This window comes from Coffea arabica, chromosome 2e, assembly GCF_036785885.1.
Source record: "Coffea arabica cultivar ET-39 chromosome 2e, Coffea Arabica ET-39 HiFi, whole genome shotgun sequence".
NCBI classification, from domain to species: domain Eukaryota; kingdom Viridiplantae; phylum Streptophyta; class Magnoliopsida; order Gentianales; family Rubiaceae; genus Coffea; species Coffea arabica.
The window spans coordinates 22859210-22875164 of NC_092313.1; the positions used below are offsets into that span (position 1 = coordinate 22859210).

A 15955-nucleotide genomic window follows, 5' to 3' on the forward strand; every position below is an offset into this window, starting at 1 on the left:
AAGAGAGGAAAGAATTAATACGATTCAGCTGACTGTCTAATTCTGACTCCACGAACCTATTAAGCTCAACTCACATGTTTTTCTTACTAATTTTATGTAGGAAAGGACTGCAAAGTTTAATGCTTGTATAGACGGCGGGGTCTAGCTAAAAGGACGTAGCAAAATATGAGCTAAGAGCCGTGTACAGCGGTTCTTCCTTTTGATTTACTGCAATCCTAAGTTTCATGCATTGCATGATCCATTGATGTCGACCATGTACTTGTCGCCCTCCTCCTTTCTCTCCGCATCTTCTTGCATGGGACATATTAGATATTCAAATATTTTCATCAATTAATTTGATGACAAGCTTGCCTGAAGGCTTTGAACCCACTTACCGTTTCAGACAACAAGCTCATTTTTGTGTAGTTGTACGTGTCTAAGCTTTGTAGAAGACAAGAAGAAAGTAATGATTGCAATCAGAAAATGCTGAAGTAGAAACTTGACATGCCTGTTTGTATATTTTTGGACGAGAAGATTTACTCAGTTTGATCCAAATCTTGAGCCACATATCTTTGGAGTACTAAACTTAACTCACAATCACTTACACAATGGGTAAGCAACTCATTTCTATCCAATATACTCTTAGGCCAAACGACAATTATAGGAAATAGAGACATTTTTAATTTAGTGTGTTTGGAATGCCAAATTATTCTAAATAATATTTCGCTTGCATCATAAACACATCTTTCAAATTAATTGATCAAATTAATGTGTTGATCAAACATTTCCCAAACATATTTCGCTTGCATCACAACAAGTGCTGCAGTAATTATTCCAAATAATATTTCAAATAGTACTCTATCCAAACACTAGTTTTTGCTCTGCATTATTTCCGAAAAAAAGAAACTTACACTCATCTAAGACTTGTGGAGTCAGACAAAAGATTTCTTGAAAAATAAAATTATAGTAACACTTTTTGTGATACACGAGATTGAAAACGTACACTCTTTAACTTTTTCTTTTTTAAATATTACTATGTACAAATTGAGCTATACTATAGTGATCCACTTGTTATCTTAGTGAGAGCCTCGAATCACAATGGAAGCGCCGCGCCAATAATGGATGTTCTGTACTGATATTGAATAGGAGTATGATTCATTCCGAACAGGCAAGGATAAGTATGAATCTCCAAACCCTTATATATTAGTATCAAATCAAAACATTCTCCTGCACCAGAAAAAGTCGCAAACCTAATTACTACTCTTCGTCAAGCTCATCAGGATTTGTAATCAAGCATTTGATGGACATTTAGTGACCTCAGTTTGTACTGATTCACAAGTACGTTGGATGAATCTGGAGTTGTTCAACAGCTTAATCAAGCATATTATATGCTCCACTGACACGTCAAATATTCTTCTCCATGAACTAAATCATTCACAAGTGTTAGGTATGTAGTAGTGCAAATTCCCTCTTTATATTACAATTCCCATCATTCTTTATATCATTAACTAAACCATCGATTTTGCTTGCCCTCTTTTCCAAATTCCCTTCCTTTATTTTCGATAAAGTATCCCTCTTATCTAGAGTTCACACTCTCTTCCAAACAATGCACCCCCCCCCCCCCCCCCCAAAAAAAATTAAAGAAAGAAGAAAAATAAGAGTTGGGGAGAGTTTAAACTTGAGATCCCGAACACAGCGGCCGTCAGCGGTGCACAAAATCAAGGAGACAAGAGAGTAAATAAAGTAGCGACTACAGGTAATAATCATCGCAGGCAATTATGGTTCAACAACAAAGAAACATCAGACATAATTCACCTGATAGATGTCTTGTTGTGGTCCAACATTGGTATCGATATATATACAACAATCTACCCTACAAACTTGAATCTTGGTGATCAAGTGAAGTATCTGACCCGAGATTAACAGGCCAGAGGAAGATGCATTTAATATATACTATATACGGAGCTGGGATGGTAGATTCTTGGTTTGTGGAGGGCAAAAAGAAAGCCAGTTTTTTTTGCACACTACAAAGATTTCAAAATTACCAACTTCTAATGACTTGTCGAATTCTATACACTGTCCTGAAAAGTAGTAAATTGATTCATCATTCGCCAATTGAATTATTTTCTAACCAATCGAAATGGTTGACAAGTACATGTCCGTGCAGCTACAGCTAAACGCATGTTTAGTTTGCCACATATTCATATATAGGAAAAAAAAAACAGTCAAACAAATCCCACAAATTTTGACTGTGGAGGCTACTTTTTTTTCTGTCAAGAAGTCAATTGACTCTTACTGACTCAACAAACCTAAACCCCAGAGCATACTCCAAAAGCCGGCAACTCTTGGAGCAGCCCCAGGAGACTTATCTACCCAGCAAACCCCAACCCCTTCCCCGATGTGGGACTAGAACTCACACAACCACCCTGCTGCTAAGAATTAACTAACCCCCAAGTGAATTGAAAATGACTGTGGAGGCTACTTGAGCACCGTTAAATGTCAAGGTCGTGATGATGAAGTTAAAGACTTCAGAAGAAATATGCTATTCTATTCTGGTATGCTGAGTAATCATAATTTGAGGTGGCCGGTGTCAAATCTCCAATACTTTTTTGTGACAGGAAAAATGCACCAGCTACAAATGGTTTTCCATTTCCACCCATGAGCACATGTTGAAACAGTTCATTTTATCTTTCTCTCCAGTGATCTTTTGGGAGACAATCAAATCCCAACTCAAAGGCAAAAGCATGTATTTTGTCGTTCCAAAATTGGACATTTACGCTTCATCACCAGCTTTTGAATTGATGGTGGAAGGCATGTGAAATATTCTGGAACAGCTTGCTTTTTAAACTCGATGATAAGAAACTTTAGAATCATATGCTTCTTCATTATCGATTGCTGTCAAGTGTCAAACCAGATGTAGCACGTACCAAGTGTACCTCCATGTTGGCTTCAGAGGTGAGGGCTCAAGCAGGCAGGCAGGCAAAACAAGTGGTCTTTGTTTGTGGGTTTCGAACTTTCGGCGACGTTACATCGAATGTGGTTTTTATCTTTCAGTACACTGAACAGATCAGTCACAATGGAGCTGAGCTTCTTAATTATTGCATGTTAAAACGTGAATCTTGTAATTTTGTGCAATGGGATCTTCTTCCTAACTTTTTCCTACTGCTTTTATTCCTGATCGCTACGTAACATGTCAATTTATTTGGACGGCGGCACCCAATAATTATCAGAGGTTAGACTCAAGTTATAATTTGCTCTCTATGTCAATAATGTCATCAGAGTACGCAGATACAAGAGCAATTCTTGATGCAGTACAGAGCTCCTTTTCCACTTTGTGTATGTGTTGCTCTTTTTTCAAAATGTTTTTAAGACTCGCCTCTGAATGTGATATAGCATTCATTATAATGGTTATCTGTCTATTTATTCTGTTTACAAAAATCAAGATATTATTTCAAATTACTTCATACCACATTTATATATATATATATATATATATATTAAAAAAAAAGAAAGAAAAAGAATCTTACCCTGCACTCGTTTCATGGTTGTAATTATTGTATGATTAACATACGATGAGTATTATGGATGGGTATCCTTATCATTGCTAGTTGTTATTAGTCATCGTTATCTTTATAGTTCTTATCATTAATGTTGTGTTAACATCAAGTTCATCTGATGGTTAGAAATGGTGGATCATTTCTTCTCAGCCTATGAAATGGTGAAGCAAAGAAATTTGGCTTCGTGCGCCATAATAATTATCAAATCCTTGTTTAAAACATTTTTTGGCTGAGACTTCAGTTTCTTGTTCATGCAATGCCGCGGTTCTGACCGCGGTTCTGACCTTCCTTAGAACCTTCTCTTATCAGGCAAACCATATAAAGAGGACTTAACAGGAGAGTAGTAGGCTTTTTGTCTGCACCAAATCCAACAATAATATGTTAGTGGGAATCAAATCAACCATTTTGTGTTTTAAGGTTTGCACCGACAAGAAAGCACTTCTAACTGATTCGTTTGAAGCGTGATAGATTTTTGGTTGATTCTCCTGAAAATGCATGTTGACAGACCATAACTTCTGCTTCAGATGGATGTTTGGGGCGGGGGGGCAACATTTGTACTTGTAAAGCCAATTATTTGCACCACCAAATGCTCAAGATGTACAGTCTAATTTCAGAGCGCTTTCTGAACACATGTGCTCCTCTTTTAAGCAAAAGATCCACTTAAATTATCAAGATACTAGATTTTACTCGAGTTTCAAATTGCATTCATAACTAAGAAGATATTAAGAACCACAAAAAATAATTAATTAATAATGGCTGGACTTCCATATCCTGTATATAGCTTTGTACCGCAAGCAGGCCGTTGCGTCCCATCAGAACTTACGGGCAACAAAAGAGGCGGAGTTATTTATTGCTGGTTACAGGGCATTCGATGCATGGTTGGTTCATCGTCATCATCCTCATCATAAGCCTCTTGATGTCGTTGATGCTGCTTCTGCCTCATTTCTTCTTCAATGTTGACGTCATGCAAAGTGGTTTCCTCGCATTCATCCAAGTCCATGTCTGACGACTGCTTAAGTGAACCTGATGGGAGCATCGCCTTCAAGACCTGGCATTTCTCAGAGGGCAGAGTCCCTGACTCCGGGAATTCCACATTAAAATGGATGAATAGACGGCCCTTCATGAAGGGCCTCTGGTACTGTGGCATTCCCTCATCATTTATTGCCTTGTACTGATCTGGAATTGGTTGACAAACAAAAAAATATGAAACCATAATCACTTCTTTGAAAGCAAGAAGCAGCAGGGCGGGGGCGGGAAGAAAGGATGTATAAAAACAGAAAAAGCATACCAGGCTTAACAACTTCACCGGGGTTTGATTTCACCAGAAGTTGCCTGCCATCAAGATGAGTCAAGACAAACTGAAATCCACACAGAGCTTCCGTCAAACTAAGGCTCTGCTCAACATAAAGATCATCAAACTTCCTCTTGAACTTGGGATGTTCCTTTTGTTGCAACACGAAAACTATGTCTCCAGTGACGGTATCAGGCTGCAGTTACATGACATTTGTTGGAATGAGATTGGAAGTACTAAAGCTTGTACTCATTATGCAACAATAATTATGATCCCTTTACCAAAGAAAATAAGACACCAAAACATTAAATGCCATATATCCACCGCTTACGGTACGACGTTTGACATAGCCCTCCGTCCCTCTCTCACCGTATTCCTCACCCTTTTTCTCCATCCGTACCCCCAATCCCCACCCACCCTCCAGCCTAATTACCCGTCAATCCTTCACTTTTCACTAGCAGAATAGAATCATGTATTAGCTGCTGCATTAAAGAACCAGAAGTCTCAGTCACAAGATAGTCTACAGACCCTTTGCTCCATACAGTTTGCCGCAAAGTTCGCCATTACCACGTATCTCATCAACAACAAATAAAGTCAAGAAACCACCCAAAGAGTAGAAACTGAAAAATCTCAGTCATCCCAACTACAGGATCATTGATTTTCTTATAGGCTCTCCCACCTAAAGAATCCTGTAGAAATTGTTCCTTTAAACAAAAAAGGAAAATGTGTTGGTCCCTTTGGAAGCCATGATGGTGGTTAGCTTTGTGACCATCTCCATCCTGGGTTTGTCTTAAGTTCCCTGTTACCTGCATAACCATTGCTCACTAGGCCAATAAAGTCACCATAACTGCTCCCTCTTCTAACCTCCACCTAATTTCTGTCAATACCACCTTGCTTCTCACAGAAAGGCAACCAGCAAGGTACAACCTATAATCTTATTCTTTCTAACTTCATGAAGGCTTCTTCTCAAAATAAATGGTCAAGAGGTAAATCAGTTACAGAATCCAGAGAACTCCAAGAAACTAGCAATTACATGTTGATTCCCATATTTGGCAGGTAGAGTAACATACATCATATTCTACATTTATGATACAAAGCATGAACCAGTAAGCATAAATGTCAGTTGCAACTTGCAAGCAGTTCTGCAGACCAGGTATCCTACTGGTTAAGTACCTATGGGCATGCTGGAAGTACAGACAATGACAATGGTTTCTCAAGATTTGTTTAAAAACCCCCTGAACATGAGTCCTGTTTTCAGTCTAGGATTTCCACACTGCAACAAGTTAACTGAATTTGTAGCTTTTAACTTTGCAACCAGTCAAAACACTTAAAAATTTGTTTTCTTGATTTCTTGAACATAATGAGTAGACCAAAATCCATTCTATGCTCTTTTAACCTTCAATATTCAGTTTTAAAACATACAAATATCCTAACAGCTAAAATACAGTATGAAAACATACAAATATACTAACAGCTTCTCTACATATGCAGCCTAATCTATCATCAGATTGAAGATCAACTTTCCAACTTCAAGTTGCACATCACTTTTTGCTGAGTCACATATACAACATTACATTTCATGCATAATTGGACATATACAATTTCAGGATCCTATGCATCAAAGAAAAAAATATATAAGAAAATAACAGTTATGTCTCACAGTCAGACAAGAAACAATCAGGAAAAGTCCATACCTGTCAAAACTATCCACCACCTTTATTCAACTTGAGAGCATAACAATAGAAAACAATTACTTGATAGAAAATAAAACAGTGCAAGCCAGTTTAAAAAAGCCTCTTGCCACAAGAGCAAGTCAGCTACAATGAGGATGAAATCCATAGTCAAAAACGAATCAGAAATCACAAGGAAGTTTAAACAATACAGAAAGGGTGACACATAAGCGTAAATCTTTTGAACAGAAGGTATCTAACTTACAGCTTCATCAGCCTCGCCTGGGTATACAATCTTCTGACCATGTTTCATACCTTTCTCAACATGAACTTCCAGCACCTTCTTTTCTTGTACAACCTTGTTTCCTTTACATTGAGTGCATCTATCTCTCTCACTGATAACCTCCCCTATAACAACAGAAAAGTGATCCAAAGTTTTCATTGTTCTCTTCTTATTCTTCTTCTTTTGCGTGAGTATGCAACAAAAAAGAAACAGAAAAGCACATCAAAAATATAAGTAGGTACCCGAGCCTTTGCATTCAGGACACATATGTTGCATTTGTTGGATCATTCCTGGTGCAATCTGTCGTGTCGTGACCCTCATGCCAGAACCTTGACATCCATAGCACCGCCCAGATGCTCCACTCTTTGAACCTTTCCTGATTCATTATAAACATGTCTAAACTCTTAGTAACAAATATGTGCAATGTTAAAACATCAAAAACATGCAAACAAGCAGGAAAGAACAGAAAGCCTTCTGTTAGCATGAAACTGCTGGCGTGTATCCCAGAAACTCAAATGTCTGACTCAAAAACTTCTTCACAACAAAAAAAATGTTTGCAAATTATATGTCAAACTCAGAATGGATGCATCAAAAATAAGCAATGTGTGCTTAAGTTCAAAATTTTCAGCCTTAGACACAAAAAATTTCCAACTTCAATATTCACTCTACACAAATAGTACCCATATGCTGGATCGAATAATCCTACTCAACCTTGTGAATAACACGAATATTTTCATCCTATCCAATTAAAAATCCACAGGGATCTCAAAAGTTCAGTCAATGTCCAAGCCCATGGGCTGCACCTAACTGTTCCCTCTACCAGTTTTGATGTATATGAATTTCAAGAGCCTTTTCCAATTTGAATAAAGTACTAATACCACTCCTCAAAACAAGGCAAGCTACAAAGAGATCAACTTGAGTGACCATATTGCAGATGATCCAATCTCTTTTTTCTCTTTAAACCTTTTACATATTGTGTAGTAAAACAATCAATCCGTTTATGTATAGTGAAGAGAAATACAAACAATCAAATCCATCAGCACTTCTCAACTCCCCTCAGATTTAGCAATGCAAGACTGCAAAGGTCAAGTTGTTCAGAGAGAGAAGTGTATTTTAATATCTGAAGTCACAATAAATGAAGGCCATGAAAATATAGAGTCATAATAGATAGATCTTGGGAAATTTTCTCCTATGTATGGTAAAACAGTGATCAATCAAGCTGCAATTACCTAGACAACAGTTTACCTCCACTTACTTACTCAGAAGCAAACTAGACTTTCTAGATTTTAACAATTTCTGAGTTGTGGTGAAGTACCACCGCTTTACTATTGACTCCCACTATATCTACACATTTGAGTTCCAAAATCTGAATATGAACTTGCAGTCTAACAGACAATAAGATCATAGACAGAAGGATCAGAAGAACACTTTGTCAATACCCCAGACACAGCTGAAGCATAAAATATTACCCTGACAGGCTTCATATGAAATACATGTGAAAACAGTTGTGTAAATTTAGACCAAAATAAAACGGTACTGCTACCAAAAAAGCGAGTCAAACCATCCATCAACTTCAAAATGGAAAATGCAACATTTAAACAATAGGAGTTCGGAGCGCAATACTACAATCCAAGTTCCATCTGAGCTTACCCTATTCAAACTTACGCTAGCTAACAGAATCTTTTTTCTCAATCAGTTTTAACAGCGAGGCATTCAGATTCATGTTATTATAAAACAAAAGCCACAAGTCAGTCTAAATCAACTCATAACAGTTGCATAAGCATGCATGCAAATTTCAGCAAAGAGTGGATAATGAGAACAAATCTGAGATAGAGGGTGTACCCTTTACACTTGGGGCACAATTTGTTCCGTGAGAGAGAGAGCTTTTTAGATGTTCCCTTGTACAAGTCATCCAGGGAAACTTTAAGTGTGTGCACAACATCTTCACCCTGCTTCTTCCTCCCACGGAAACCATCACGACCTAAAGATTAGATGTTAAATCATCTCAAAAAGAGGGGCAAAACGTCAAACAAAGGGTATTGGGAGAATCAGCAACTCACGATGAAGAGGTGAAAAGAACGACTCAAATATATCAAAAGGGTCATGAACACCACCACCCCCCATTCCCTCTTTGAGAGCATCTTCACCGTATTGATCATATAATTCTCTCTTCTCAGGATCACTTAGAACTTCGTATGCTTGGGCTAACTCCTTGAACTGTGTAAAAGTCAAAAAATTTGAATAATGTTCATTAAAAGAAAATTAAAAGAAAAAGGAGGCAAAAGTTAAGAAGTCCTTTTTCACTTTTCAGGCTTTCCTTTCTTTCAATTTCACTAGATCACCCATATTTGATGGGGTCCATCGTTATGTCTTAATCTTGCAGAACGGCACAAGCAGTTAAATTTTAATATCAAATGATTACTTTACCGGTTTCATAAGGCTCCATTCCACTAATATTAATTATGTAAGTTAGTCCAATAGCCTGTAAGTAAAGCTAAAAATGCTATTCTAAACGACATACATGAGAGGCACTAGGACTCACCTTTTCAGGATCACCACCTTTATCAGGATGGTTCTTTATGGCAGCTTTTCTATATGCTTTCTTGAGTTCATCTTGACTGGCGCTTTTTGAAACCCCAAGAACTTCATAGTATTTGGAGTTATTACTCGTCCTTGGAGCTCGGCCAAACATGACTTTTTATCTGCAAAAATCGTAATACTAATTAAGAAAGCTAAAACTTAAACTTCAAGTTAAGAAACAGGCATTTCAGAGAAGATATCATATCTATCATACCAGAAAGCCATCTACATAAAATGCATTTTTAGTGTTGCAGAAGATGCAACACCTGTTTAAAGAGATAAACAAACATAACTCAAAGTTCTAATGGACGAAAAGGGAGGAATTATAGTATGCTATGGTGCATCAGAGTGAAGAAATTAATAATGTCAAACAGCTTATGCCATCAAATGAAACTGTACTTCTGTGATGTGTCCTTTTTGCGTCACAAGGAAGAGAAAATATGCCAGTGAACAAATTAATCAGGCAATTCCTTTGGTGTGTGAATTGGTTCCCTCCAGACAGTTACAAGTATGTTGTGTCTAACGATAAGACAACTAACAATATTTCAATGTCATTAGTTCCCATCCACGCTCCCTTTTCCCCATAAGTGCCAAGGTAAAACTCATTTTACTTAATAGCCACAAAAGAGTAGACAAAAGAATCAAGATATTGCCAAATGCATAAGTACAAAAATTGATTTACAATAACTGTAGAGTCCATTTTAAAGAAATCAACTTCAGCTTAGTTATTCCCTTTCACCACAAGTCTCCATTCATTGCTTCCAAATCCTCTCCCAGCTTCCTACTCCATAATTGGGCTATCTCATTTTCTCAATCCATCCATTGTGTCCTATAGCACTCATCCAAATAGCAGCCTATCTCCTTTTAACAGTCCTTCCATTGTCTTTCACGATACTAATAAAAGCAGCAAATTCTTTGTAAAACAGATGGCTTAACAAGCCTGATCTAGCTTAACAGATGGCTTAACAAGCCTAATCAAAGATTGAACCAATGTGTGTGCAGTCTTTACCAAGCCTGATCTAGCATTTAGGTATATCCCGTAAACAAGAACAGTTATTGAAATTAGAATTTTGGTTCAAAAGGCAAGAAAGAAACCTGAAAATTCTGACAATGGCGTATGCTAAGTCCAGAAACATCAAGAGACGACTTGTGGTTATAAAATTCAGGAAAGCGGTTTAAGGCTTAATATACAATATATTATTGATTCAGAAAGGTTTTCAAAGAGATGTTGCAGCAACAGGAAAAAACTTTGCATTTGAAGACCTTCAAATTCGATATTAAGAAAATCAACTGATTTTGTTTCCTGAAACCAAAAGTCGATTCTCCAAGATCAACTTTAGAGTAGATTTTTCAGGAATCCACTTCGATCACTTCCCCCTTCTACCTCCCCGTTCTACAATATCTCAAAAAAAATGTAGGAGGGAACCAAAAAGGGAAAAAGAAACTTCATACTTCATACATGAAAGTTCAAACTCATAAACCACGAAATTGAAGGGTAAGTTTCCAGCTTTAGGGTCAAGACACAAACTTTTTAACACAGAAACGAAAAGAAACTATAAGCAACTAACAAGAATCAAGATTATCCAGCCAACGAAAAATCCACTTGAGCTGAACCAATCAACAAAGAAATCGACCCTGTAAATTCATCAAAATTTTATAGCAATACAAACATGCATGGATAGTTGGTAAACTGAAACCCAAAATCATAATATTAACAGGGAAAACAAAAGAAATCGAAAAGGGTTGTTTGTACCTTGAAAGAGGGTTCTTCTCGGTTCTTGGGACCTTAGAAACAGAGAAGAGCCGTTTGATTAATGCTGATTTCGGTGTGTGTATCTTCCTTCCTGGTTCATTTAACTATTTAAGAGCTGGAGAAAGTCTTTGGATTCAATGGTCACTGACGGTGACAGATATAAAAAGAACGGCTGATTACTATTGGTTAGTGTAGAAAGAATGAAGAAAGACGTCTGCTTTGGGATTTGTTTATTATTAAATTGAAGAAAGCTGATTTGGGGGTGAGAGTGCTCTGTCACCAACAATTGACAGAGTGGATTCGGTGGGATTAAAGAATTATAATTTAAATTTCCAGGAGGTTCAGGCTGGTAGGGTTGAGGCCTAAAGTTAAATCTGAACCGTCGATTGAACTGATCTGACAGTGGAGATTTCAGTCTCCCTTGATGGCGGTTCAGGAATATGGACTCGCGGTTTGAGGATCAGTTGGGCTCTTTGTTTGGGCCATTTAGATTGCTTTAGGCCTGTAGAATGGAAGTCCATTCATCGATCAGTTCTATACAGTGCCCATTTCAGTTTTATTTTCGCAACTGCCACGATTATTTCAAGAGCAATTAGAATTTATTATTCTTCATATTCCTTAAAAAAGTGTATTTTTCTTCCCAAAAAAGGAAAAAAAAAAAGGTTTATCGTCCTACTACTATATTGCATTAGCTCTTCAATGCAACAACCATCATTGTGGAATAGAAATATGAAGAGTTGCTTCATGTGACACAATCCAAGTGGTGAAATTATTTCAAGTAGTACTTTTTAGTTTTTATGAAAAAATTGTTCAAGTGATGCATCTGAAATAGTCAAGACTAAAACATAATCGAGGATGAGGGAATTTTTGCATTGTGGAAAAACACATTACTGTTTTGCATCTTCTTTAACCCGAAATATAAAGGAACTTTATTAGGGCATTTTTGAAACAGATGAAACGAGGATGAGATATGACTACAAATCACAGTGTTGAAAAGTGCAACATTGCATGTAAAATTTTCATGAAGAGTCCATCTAAGGGCTAGGTTTAGTTCACTAAGTAATAGAAATCATGCTTTCAAGCCAATTCAGTTACTTTATCCATAAATCTCTAACTTACCAAGTGCTTTTTCTTTATTCAAGACTTTTTTTTTTTTTTAAATGTGCTTGGTGAGTTTTAGGATTCACAAGACAAAACACTTTTAATAAACTATATGTTATGAGATTAAGATGAGATAAAGATGATTAATAGCTGTTAAGACTCGAGACACCACTTACTGGATTTCCATTATTGTCCTGGCAAGAGATCAATAACTTTAAAGGAACGAATTACATATAAAGGAAAAATGCATTACATCAATTTCTGCTATAACTCTGGGAACTAATTATAACCCAAAAAAATCCTGTTTTATTAAATTATTACCAGGAGCATCTTCTCTAGAAAGTTATGCTTGACTATGTATTCTTAGTTACCTAATTCTAGGTTGCTAAACCTAGTAAATGAGACTAGTTAATTAACAAAGAGTTATCTTCTTCTTTTTTTTTTAATATTCTTTGTTGTTAAGGTGATCCAAAGGCTGTTTTACAGATAATTCAGCTTGAGGGACGCAGGAAATTGATAGATGACATAATTGTTCTCCTCCAGCTTGAGGGATGCTTTATGGGTTCCTATAGACTAGAATATTGTCACACGTTTACTTGCTAGGAATGCTGTTTCACTTTCCAATTAGTGTTTCTGGATGGATTCTCTTTTACCATTTATCTGAGCTGCTCTTGAAGCAGACTTACCTCCTTAATCAATAATAATATCAGTTTTTTTATATTTTAAAAAAAAGGTACTTAATAAGTCAAAGCTATTGAACAAGGAAAAATAATCAAAAGTGAACAGCACTAATTAGGAAAAAGTTGTTCCATAAATTTTTTTTCGAAAAATAGCCAATTTCGTCTCTAAACTTTTTTATAGTGTCAATTTGGTCCTTACTTAATTTTTTTGGCCAATTTAATCCTTATACTTATTTATCAGTTCCAATCGAGGAACGCCGCAGCAGTGTCATTATGTAATTTCGATCAAACTTCTAATTAAACACTTAAAACAAGAGTATTTCGGTACTTCATTGCTGAAGCTGTAAAATAAGAAGTAAAAATTGAAGGGAGAATCCAATTGTAATCATAAGGTTATTGGTAAAAAAGGAGATCTGCTCGGTATCCCAAAATTCCCAAAGTGGTGTACAAAATCACTACAGTGAAATGCATCCAAGGAGGAATTGGGACAAAGCATCCTCAAGCTCATGATGTAGTGATCGAGTCTTGAAGAGCGTCGGCGTCGGGTTGAATGGTTTAGAATTAGAAAGTCTGATTTATGAAGGAAATGACGAATATTACAATGGAGACAAAATCGTGTGATACCATTACCTTGAACAATGCAGAATTGTGATAGCATGGACAGAGTCAAACCCATCAAGAAAATTTCATGGCTACAGAAATTATGAAGTAATTTTGTGCATGTACTAAATGTTAGGATTTGTTGAATTATTGCTTGAATTTTGACTATGAAATAGTAGTAAATGCAGAAACGTGGTGCTTGTAAACTTTTTTGTGGTATGATTCACCCATACCCCAAAAAATGAAGAATATGCTAGCACAATTTTGAGGAAACTGAGAAGTACTAAGAGGGAGAATGTAGCACTGAAGATTGAAATGAGCAAATTGAAGGCAAAAGCGAAAATGTTGCTCTTGGCTTGTACTTGTTGCTGCGTTTTAGTTCTTGCTATATTCGGGGGCACTCAAAGGCAAAAGGGTGGCTTGTTAGAATTAAAGATGTTGCAGTAACTCTGGACATCATATGAAACTTTATAATTCATATATTTTGGACCATGTAATGCTGCCTTTTTGAATGAAGTAATTCCCGAGGTTTCATGTAATAGTTTTGGATATGTTTTGGATATGGATTGTTATGGATTTGTAATAGTTTTGAGTTCTCAGTTGTATGTTTACAAATTCAATATTGAATATGAAAGAGATCAGCTTCATTAAGTGAATTTTGGTGATGTATATATGTTATTTGGTCATTGTTGGTTGGAGTGGAAGAATTGCATTGTATCAAGGTTGCTTGTGTATGAACATTAAGAACACTGTCATATGTGAGAAAGAATTATCAACTAACATAAAGTTCCAGGATTCATAACAAAATTGTGAATCCCTTAGAATCAAAGTTATGAATCATTACAAAATTCTAAGATTCCTTAGATTCGAAGTCTTAGTAGCAAAAAACAATAAGTTCCAGGATTCATTACAAAAATAAGTGAATCCCATGATATAAAGTTCCACATTTTCCAGCCATTTGTTACTACCAAAAAGGACAAAAGATAAAGTCAACTGTAACTATTTCAGTCATTAGCCACCCGATAGTTTTAGCAACCCAAAAATAGTCAAAAACGACTTTATCAGCAACCCATCTAGCTGCATTCATTTTCCCTGGTCATCCGGCTCGTCGAGTGTCCTATGAGCCTGCAAATTCATGTGTAGTGAGAATCTCTAAGCGTAAGTAACAATTAATAATTTGTATACGTGGCAGCAAAAAGTTACCCTTTGTTTTCTCCTTTTCACAGCAATTATCCTGTTTCTCCACGCTTGTGCTTGACAGCAAGTGCAAGTTCTTTTGGTCTGGCTTGGAACATGACAAAAAAAAACAACACATGGTCCTACACAGCCTCTGAGAGCTGTCAGTTGGAGCAATAGGTTGAACATCAATTGCTTCGAGCACTTGATCAACTTGCATTATGAAAAACATGACAAATTTCATATGTATTCATTAAAATGACCAAACAAACAACAATAAAGAGCTGCAACAACTATAAACAATAAGAAGCTACAACATAGGTGAAAAAATAAGGAGCTGCAACACCTGCCAATAATAAGGAGCTGCAACAATAGCCAACAATAATAACAGTAATACTAAAAAAACTTAAAAGAAAAGAATACATGTTGTCGGTTCTTGCAATGTGGTAGAGTCTTGGAATGTCTCATTATCATGTGGTAAACTAGTGTTCCCAATCACAGAAGGAGCTGCAACAACATTCGAGATTAGTAGCTGCTAACTAAAACCATGCAATATGAAAGAAAATAGGAGTTCAGCCATACCAATTTCACCGTGAGTTTCATCTTTTTTCTTACCAGCCAATAGGCAAGTTCTTGCATTTTTCACACCTATTACTATTCACAGATGGTATTCTTTCATTTCTGTCTACTTCTTTCATGCTGAGCTAACATTTTCTTTTAGTATGACCCTTTTGATGACAAAAAGAGCAAGTTACATGTGTGATATCCTTTCTAGAAAGTCTTGTGCATCATTTGAAATCACTTTGTGGCTCATCCGGCTCTCTCCTCCTTGCCTTCTAAGGCCTACTGGAAAGTTTCAATTTCTTAGATGTACACATAGGGACTTTCTTAGATCTTTTCTAGTTATTAGGTCCATTAATTGGACCAATAGCTAGCTCATAAGCCTTTAGATATGCATCCCTTGAATAATATGGATGTACTAGACTTTTTGGCTCGGCTCCGATCAAAGTAATGCAGCCTATAACATGAGAGTATAGTAAACAAATGAGTTCCCATTTTCTGCGTATACATGTCTTCACCTTTAAGTTAACAAAAAACGTGGCCCCATACATATGTGTTATCTCAAACCTGTCGTCATCAGACTACCTGGCTATATTTGATCTAACATTATCCTTTGCCTTTTCAAGTTTTTTTTGAACTTTTGGACAAATAACATCATTTCTTTTTTCTCATCTACTCCCTTTTTGACCTAAGTATTTCCATTAGATATATCCTAATGTTTTCA

The 15955-nt window shown here is 36.5% G+C and overlaps 1 protein-coding gene across 2 annotated transcripts; it reads right to left on the reverse strand.

Moving 5' to 3' along the window:
- Positions 1-4177: 4177 nt before the first annotated feature.
- Positions 4178-11245, reverse strand: LOC113731729 (dnaJ protein homolog). Of its 2 annotated transcripts, XM_072080007.1 has the most exons (9): positions 11114-11174; positions 10929-10995; positions 9323-9482; positions 8841-8997; positions 8623-8761; positions 7023-7156; positions 6763-6905; positions 4825-5023; positions 4178-4712 (listed from the first exon to the last, which is right to left on the reverse strand). In XM_072080007.1, the coding sequence occupies exons 3-9, from the start codon at positions 9470-9472 to the stop codon at positions 4384-4386; spliced, it is 1251 nt and encodes a 416-aa protein (XP_071936108.1). In that variant the 5' UTR covers positions 9473-9482; positions 10929-10995; positions 11114-11174; the 3' UTR covers positions 4178-4383. The 2 variants fall into 2 exon arrangements, with proteins under 2 accessions (XP_071936108.1, XP_027112929.1); XM_027257128.2 differs by lacking the exon at positions 10929-10995 and having other exon boundaries at positions 11114-11245.
- Between the last annotated feature and the right edge of the window lie 4710 nt (positions 11246-15955).